Source organism: Salvelinus alpinus, chromosome 29, assembly GCF_045679555.1.
Source record: "Salvelinus alpinus chromosome 29, SLU_Salpinus.1, whole genome shotgun sequence".
NCBI classification, from domain to species: domain Eukaryota; kingdom Metazoa; phylum Chordata; class Actinopteri; order Salmoniformes; family Salmonidae; genus Salvelinus; species Salvelinus alpinus.
In genome coordinates this window covers 29,229,619-29,238,786 of record NC_092114.1, presented here as the reverse complement: position 1 = coordinate 29,238,786, position 9,168 = coordinate 29,229,619, and the positions used below count along the sequence as shown (strand labels likewise).

The following is a 9,168-nucleotide window of genomic DNA, read 5'->3' as shown; positions in this document are numbered from 1 at the left end:
CCTCTTCCAAAATAAAGAGAAAAAAAATAAAGGCGACACTGACTAAATCGATTTTTGTTTCCTAGAACATTCTTGTGATTGCAGGTAAATGGATGAAAGCACGATCCGTGTACCGTTCGTTCAATATCGGAATTTAAACAACAAATACGGATACCATTTGGATCCGTGGATATGATCATGCACAGACTGAAAATATGTGAATTATAGCCTACTAGTGTACATACATACTTGCAGTCTCATCATCAGATGTATCAGACAAGGCAAAATCAAGACAAACTGCTTGGTAACATTCCATGCATGAGTATAGGAGGTACCTGATAAACCGTGAGTTAATCTGCCTATAAAACTCACTCCCACCGCGATGTGCTCTTATTCTTGTCACTCCATGCTTCTACTCCGGCGTTATCCACAATCAGAGGAGAATATTTGTTTTAACATTTTTTGTGTGAACAGGTAAGCCCATTTTTCCCCAGTAAAAATTACCAACGATAATATCAAACTATTTTAATATCAAAATGTTGCAAGATGTGTTATTGTAACTTTAAAAGTAACAATAACTTTGATTGAGAGTCATTATGTATTTAAAATCCTTTATTTTAAATACATCCCCCCCTTGTAAACTGATCTTGAACAGGATAGCACAATCAACGTCAGTTGTATACTGTATATAGCATATTTGGTAATTATTTTTTGACAGGTTGGAATTAACAAGTGTTTGTTCACCTGCCCTAACTCACTTTTTTTTTGTATCCCTCACAGGGTTTGGTCTGAAAGAGGGGAATTATGATCACTCTTTCACTTGTACCCTTTGTGTCTGGGCTGTGTATAGGATTTCTGTCTATTCAATACTTAGTTTACTCAGACACCAGCACTGCAAAACGAGCTGTTTTCTCACTGGGTTACTCCAGTGGAGTTCATTATGACAAAAGGGTTCCAAGACACATACACTCAGGTAATTGACTTCTGAATATCCATTCACTGCATTTTATTTGTGGCTTTCTTAATCACAATATTGAAATAAAATGTTATTCATCAAAAACGAATATAAACAAATGCGTTTTGAGGTTTTCTCCACTTCCTATGACGATGTAAGGTCTAAGTCTAAGTAGAAAGCTTTTTTTTTGTGTGTGAGAGAATCTTCTAACATCTGTGATTCAGAAAGATTTCTGGTTCCAAGAGGCCAGTGGATTAGAGCACAGTGCTGGGAACACTACGGTTAGGGGTTTGATTCCTGCACAGGCCACATGTAGTTGTTTCAATGACACAACCAAATACTTTGGATAATAGCATCTGCTAAATCAGAGTTTCCCAAACTTGGTCCTGGCCCCCCAACAAAAAAACGTGGGTGCCCTAGCACTACACAGCTAATTCAAATACAGTGCCTTCAGAAAGTATTCATACCCCTTGACTTTTTCCAAATTTTGTTGTGTTACAGCCTGATTTAAAATTGAATAAATCGAGATTTTGTGTCACTGCCCTACACACAATACCCCATAATGTCAAAGTGGAATTATGCTTTTAGACATTTTTACAAATGTATAAAAAATGAAAAGTTGAAATGTCTTGAAAAGTTGAAATGTGCTTAAGAGGTCACATAATAAATTCATGGACTCACTCTGTGTGCAATAAGTGTTTAACATGATTTTTGCTACCTCAGTCGAGCAGTGAAGTTCAAACATAGATTCAACCACAAAGGCCAGGGAGGTTTTCCAATGCCTATCAAAGAAGGAAAACCCATCTATTGGTAGATGGGTAAAAACTAAAATATGACATTGAATATCCCTTTGAGCATCGAGAAGTTATTCATTACACTTTGGATGGTGTATCAATACACCCAGTCACTACAAAGATACAGGCGTCCTTCCTAACTCAGTTGCCAGAGAGGAAGGAAACGGCGAAATGTCGGAATATTGCTGTGGAGACTTGCTTCCATTAAGCCACAAGAGCATTAGTGAGGTCGGGCACTGATATTGGGCGATTAGGACTGATTCACAGTCGGCGTTCCAATTTATCCCATTGGCGTTAGATGGAGTTTAGGTCAGGGCTCTGTGCAGGCCAGTCAAGTTCTTCCACACCGATCTCGACAAATCATTTCTGTATGGACCTCGCTTTGTTCACAGGGGCAATGTTATGCTGAAACAGGAACGGGCCTTTCCCAAACTGTTGCCACAAAGTTGAAAGCACAGACTCATCTAGATTGTCATTGTACAGAATGTACATATAGGTAAGGATAAAGTGACTAGTCAACAAGATAGATAATAGACACGTAGATCCCCTGAACGCAGCTCACTCTCCAGATCCCAATCACCTGTTCACACACCTGTATGTCATTATCACACACTATTTAGTTCAGTTCTTTGCACCCTATCATTGTGAGGTATTGATTGCTTTCTGGCACACTTCCAGTTGGAGTTCTGGTTTTACTGTAATTTAATCCTCCCATGTATGATAGTTTTGGCCTGCCTCACTAAAAATGCCTTTTGCCTATTCCCTGCCTGTACCTAAGCCTATCGGATTATATTTTTTACAAATAAACACCTGCTGTGCCCTGCGCTTGAAACCAGCTCTCTGTCTCCCATCATGTTCATGACAACAGCAGAGTATGTGAAGCTTTCAACCTGCTCCACTACAGCCCTGTCGATGTGGATGGGTGCGTGCTTAGTCCTTTGTTTCCTGTAGTCCACAATCAGCTCCTTTGTCTTGCTGATGTTGAGGGAGAGGTTGTTGTCCTGGCACCACACTGCTAGGTCTCTGACCTCCTCCCTGTAGGCCGACTCATCGTCATTGGTGATCCGGCCTACCACCGTCGTGTCGTCGGCAAACTTAATGATGGTGTTGAAATTGTGCGCGGCCACGCAGACGTGGGCGGACAGAGAGTACAGGAGGTGTCTAAGCACGCACCCCAGGACCGAGTTTGGGACACCATGTGCTAATTGATCACACTTTTTATTCATTATTTTTAAATGAACTCTTTCAGATGAGGACAGGAGTGTTGCAGCCAACCTGTCCCAAAATGTACGACTACTATGTTGGATCATGACTGGGCCTAAGAACCTGGAGTCCAGAACCAAACACATCCGGGCCACCTGGGGCAAACGATGCAACAAAATCCTCTACATGAGCTCAGTGGAGACAGAATTCCCCACAGTGGGGCTCAACGTAACTGAGGGACGAGACCAGCTCTACTGGAAGACCATCAGAGCCTTCCAGTACATCTACCAACACCACCGCAACGACTACGACTGGGTCCTCAAAGCCGATGATGACACGTTCGTGGTCGTCGAGAACCTCCGACACACATTGTCTAAACAGGACCCGTATAAGCCTGTATACTTTGGGCGAAGGTTCCGCCCGTTCGTCCAGCAGGGTTACATGAGTGGTGGAGCCGGCTATGTCCTCAGTAAAGAAGCCGTCAGAAGGTTCATCAAGGGATTCGACACGGGGAAATGTTCCCACTTCTCCACCATAGAAGACATGGCTCTGGGGAAGTGTATGGAGATGATGGGTGTGGAGCCGGGGGACTCCAGAGATGTGAAGGGAAGGCAGACGTTTCATCCCTACCCACCAGACATGTACCTGATCAAAGAGCCACCCAGAAAACTGCCCTCGCATCTCTTATACGACCACTACAAACCAAGAGAGGTAAGCATAGCCTAACCCTAATGAAGTGGACATTTACATCAAGTATAATCATACATACCATTCTATTCAATTATATTTCAAGCTCTGTGTGCGGGTGGTATACTCCCTCAATCATGTGTAATGTATATTGAGAGGTGTCATAGATGCTTTGGGTTTGGCATTCAAAGTGTTTTATGATTGAGTAGCTACAGTAAATATTTACTCATGGATTTGTACTTATTATAAGTAAGTAGCCAAGCTTGTGCGAGCCGGACAGGCTCACAAGACAAGAGCCTATATCTTGTTACTGTATCGTGAGGCAGCATGATGTACAAGTCTATCGCAGGGCCTTATATAAACACTTGTATAATGTTTTATACAGGCTTAATACAGCATTTGGTATACTACCTAAACCAGCCTTTCTTAAAGTATGGGTCGCGACGTGTCAGTGTAAATGTATAATTATTGATTAGGCCAAGTGCATCTGCGCTCTCTGCTTAGCAGCGGTCTCTGCTCAGTTTGGCAGCTGCGCGAGTGTGAGAGGGAGATGCCCGTGTACTTCGCGGTTTACCAGATCTTTTTTCCGCAGTTTTCTTGAAGATCACTCCGCGACCCACCCGATACAGCGCTGTCGTCCAGGCAGCGGATGATGCGCTGTTAGCCATTGGCTTGTCATTCCCAATCACTCACCGCTGTTATCAAATGGACTCATATCAAATGGACTCATGCTAGCCACAAGTTCTGACTGAGCTCAATTGTCATGAAACGCATATACAGCGATGAGTTTCTCTCTCTTTCATACAAACTTATAACAATGTGTTTTGTGTGTGGAAGTGCTTAGTAATGAGTCTCTCATAACGAACAAATTAATAAAATGACACGTCCTGACCAAACATCCACAGCATGATGGTAAACCCAGGGAGTTCTTTCAGAACAGGACAGAATGCTTCAGGAAATAGTGCTTCGACAGTTGAAGAGTACGTCAGCTAGCAAGGCATTGTTGTCATTTTATACCAGGTGATGAGAAGCAGAAATAAGGGAGTACTAACTCTCATAGTAGTGTTAGTAAAACGTTTATTGGAGACAGGAGAACAAGTGGGGACATAGGACGAGGTGGATAATTTTATAATAAGGCCGTTTTATTCAAGTGTAAAGATATCAGGCAAAAACGTGCACGGCCCCTTTCTGTCAGATTCTTATGAAATCGTCGGAGAAGAGACCGCTCTACACAGTACATACAGATTATATAGACAACTAGCAAAGTAGGTTGATCTTGAAGTCTGGCCTTCCGATTGGTCGATCTGGGTCGTGGGTAATCCTGTTCGGCCTGATGTCGACATTCCATTGGCTTTTCACACAGTTCTTTGTCCTAGTCACATCCCAAGGCATCCTGCATGTGCGTTTGTTTTCACAGGCCCTATTCATGGGGGAGGGGATGTGTGTGTGGGTCTGACAAAGTAGAGGGGATGGGTGCATGTTGTGCCAAGAATAGCTTATGTTGAGAAGTGGTTAAAACAAGTTACCAGTATCTTATACAATTTCTTACAGTAGTAGATGTAAGTTTCTCTTTCAAACAATCCCCTGGCCTTGTACACAGCTAATAGCTAACATTCGCCAAAGCAAGCTAGCTACTGAGAGTGCAACCCTAGTAAAAGTACAGATGAAGATGAAAAATGATCAGGCCTACTGTATATCTTACTGTAGAAATTATTGTTGAAAACTAGTCTAGGTTGGAACTGTTGCTGTTAAAATACAATAATAATTGTTATTCTTAACTGGAATAAACTGATTGAAGCAAGATTATTTTTGAGGCAAACACACTCACACAGTTCTGGGTTGCTCATCTACAGGAAGCGGTCTCCTGCCTGACTGAGAAAGCAGATGATGTTCTGGTCCAGTTTGGGACCACATACCTATGCGAGTCAGGGTTCTCAACTCTGACATACTTAAAAAACAAGTACAGAAACAGGTTGAAGGCTGAGCACGACCTCAGTGTTGTAATGTAAAAAACAGAGCCCAGAATAGACATGCTCATTAGGACTGCTGTGTGTGTTCTGGTCTACATCTGTGTGATGTGATCAATCAGTTTATTCCAGTTCAGAATAAAACATATGTATTGTATTTTAACAGCAACAGTTCCAAACTAGACTTTCTTTCAACAATAATTTCTACAGTAAGATGTACAGTAGGCCTGATCATTAAAAAAAATCTGTAGTTACTTAGGGTTGCACTATCAAAAAGCCTGTGTGTGTTCTGTTATTCATCTGTGTGATGTGATCAATCAGTTTATTCCAGTTCAGAATGAAAATAATTGATTGTATTTTAACAGCAACAGTTCCAACCTAGACAGATATATGAGTGTTTTTAATGGGGGAAATTAACATTAATATATATTTATATGGATATTTAATTTCATTGTTATTTGTTTTTGTCTATATTGCATTTGTTTTAGGCATAAGTGCAATGAAATGTACTGATATTTATATATAGTTGCATATTTTCCTATGCTTGGGTCCCAGGAAAACACAGAATTTCTCACTTGGGTCCCAGGCTGAAAACGTTGAAGAACCCCTGACCTAAACGACTATTAATATACTTAATCAGACTGTCGTTCTTCTTTCCCCCAGGGCCCAGAATGTTGTTCAGATCACATCGTATCATTTCACTACATCTACCCTGTAGAGATGTACACGCTGGAATACTTCACCTATCATCTACGGCCCTATGGATACAAGTACAGGTACAACCCTGATGCTGCAGCAGCTGAAATTGAGAGTAACACCACCACACCTGTCTCTGCTTAACACAGAGACATCACAGACGGACTACTGCACTGAAGAAAGCACTTATTACAGTGTCATGTTTAAATGCTGAAACAACAGCCTGACATTGCCACTTTCTTTGGTAAGCTGAGCAATGATGGAACCACTATCAAATTCATTGGCATGGTAGTTTTAAACATATTTTGAAGCTATACATTGTTTGTTTACATAGACAACAAATACATGAATAATAGAGTAATATAGTTTTTTTGTGACGGGGGAGACAGTTGTACTAAGTTGAGTTCATTCTGTTGATAGAGTTTCACATTTCCTTTGCTTTTGTTGTACAATGTAAACAAATATCTATTTTACAGTCGAGTGTTCATTTTTTACAACTTACAGTAAAACAAAGGTTAACATGATATTTTGTTCAAATGAAAATAGAAGTATGTACTTAATGTGTTCCCCAGATTTCTGGAGGTCTAGTGAAATATTCAATTCAGATTGTTAGCTAAAGATGAAATTTTGACTAAGTTCAGTACACAACAGATCATTTTATGTCATGATACTCCTGACCTGTGAGAATCTGTTCAGTGTTTTTGGTTTGGAAGTTAAGGTGTCTTTTAATGGACAATTATTTGAAGCAACACAATGAGTAAAAACAAGAGTGTGTGAAAATATAAAAAATATAAACAGGTTGAATATTTGTACAGTACAGGGGGTGGTTCACAGACTACATAAAGAACACAATAGAGAAATAGAGTATACAGGTCCTCTCTGGAGCATCAGTGTAGCAGTGCTGTCGTTCACCTGAGCTTTGGTCAAACTGTAACTGATAGAGAGACTGTGTCCCGATTCTCCACCCTTATCCCAAAGTATGGACTTACACACTCCACATCCTTGGGAGAATTGGGATGCAGCCATAGATAGATAGGAGCCCATGTCCTCAGTGCATCCCTCTGACATCAACATTGGGAAATGTGCAGGCTTTGCACACGGCCCAACTCTCTTTAAACAAAGCACAACTGTCTGTTACATGAACTGGTTTTGTAACATTATGACGTAATCTGAACAAGGAAACAGATCTGAGTCTACCATAGACAAAACATTTATAGTGGGTGTATGGAAATGTGTGAAGAAATCCATGTACAGATGAGACAAACAGCAGCTTACTCCAGGGCTGTGCCAAGATACACAGTTTAACAAAGACTGTCATCAACCTCAAGCTAATTTCAAGCTATCAAATTATTAAATAGTCATCCAGGGAGTATCAAAATATAACTTTTTCCCAAATGTAACTTTAAACAGGCCACGCAGTGAGCATAGTTGGGATGTGATGAGACATTATCTATAAAGTTTCAAGAGTTTACAATACTGAAACTATGGTGACTGCTTTACATGCAATGCATTTTCACACTGTTTGTTTAAACTCAAATACTTACATTTTAAATAATCGCTGCTCTCTCACAGACGTCATAAACCAAAGGGTTATATAAAGGTTTTTAACATCATCGAGTTATTGTCAAAGCAATTTTGGCCCTGTTCCATGCCGATCTACAGAAACAAGACATCCACATCACAAACCCCTTAAGGGGCTCTTCATTTGTGTTGTTAGAATAGGTCCCTTGTCTGTTCTTGCCACACTCTGATTGTTTTCACCTGTCTTTGTGCTTGTCTCCACCCCCCTCTAGGTCTTGCCCATCTTCCCCATTATCCCCTGTGCATTTATACCTGTGTTCTCTGTCTGTTTCCAGTTCGTCAGGTCTTGCCAGCATGTTTTCCCGTCTTCCTGTTTTCTCAAGTTTCTGTTAACTAGTTTCCCCGGTTCTGAACTTTCTGCCTGCCCTGACCCCGAGCCTGCCTGCCATTCTGTACCTGCCTGACTCTGACCCGATTACGAACCTCTGCCTGCCCTTGACCTGTCTTTTGCCTGCCCCCTGTTTGGGTCAATAAACATCTGTGATTCTAGCTGTCTGCATCTGGGTCTTATCCTGAGTTCTGATAGTTATTTTATCAATGTATTTAGATAGGCCTATGTTATTTGCATGGATTCCATGTTGTATTGACTGCTATGAGTGTCAGTGTAAATAAAACTTAACTAGAACCATATACTAGGCAGTCTAGCATCTAGACTTGAACTTGATCTAGATTCTTGAACTTGATCTAGAATCACATACTGGGCAGAGTCATGAAGTCGTCGATCAGGTACACGTGCTCCTCATCTGGGCCAGAGGTGATAGCAATCATCTCAGCCTGGAATTCTGCGTACAGCGGGTCTTTCTTATTTACCACTCTGATGACAAACATCTCAATGCCGGCGGCGTCCTCAGGCTGCACTGCATCACGCCGGTGTGCCTGCCCATCGGTTAGTACCACGGCGACTTTATGAACACCGGGCCGCGAGGCCTGGAACAGCTGGTTGGCTCTCAAGATGGCACTACCCATAAAGGTGCCCTCGCCCAGGTATAGCATCTTCCTCACCGCAGTCAGAGAAATTACATAGATTGAGAGAAATTACATAGATAGACAGACAGACAGACAGATATACCAGTGGATGAATGTGTGAGTGTAATTAACATCACTCTGTGGGAGGAAGAAGAAAACGCTATTAAGATATAAAAATATGGTTGAGCGACTTAACAAAAGGTGCCATTATGAAACAGTATGCATGTTGTGCCACACAGGACTGTAACTGCCAAACAAACACACACAGACCGGTTCAATGGCAACATGGACACACACAACCATTTGCTGTTCACTATGAATGTTCTTGTTGATGTGCTTA

General features: G+C 41.4%; 1 protein-coding gene across 1 annotated transcript; it reads left to right on the top strand.

Moving 5' to 3' along the window:
• Window positions 1–350: 350 nt before the first annotated feature.
• LOC139558394 (glycoprotein-N-acetylgalactosamine 3-beta-galactosyltransferase 1-like) lies at window positions 351–8,351 on the top strand. The gene is made up of 4 exons (XM_071373485.1): window positions 351–453; window positions 760–952; window positions 2,978–3,642; window positions 6,249–8,351. Exons 2-4 carry the CDS (start codon window positions 784–786, stop codon window positions 6,423–6,425), a joined length of 1,011 nt encoding a protein of 336 aa, XP_071229586.1. The 5' UTR covers window positions 351–453; window positions 760–783; the 3' UTR covers window positions 6,426–8,351.
• Window positions 8,352–9,168: the final 817 nt, after the last annotated feature.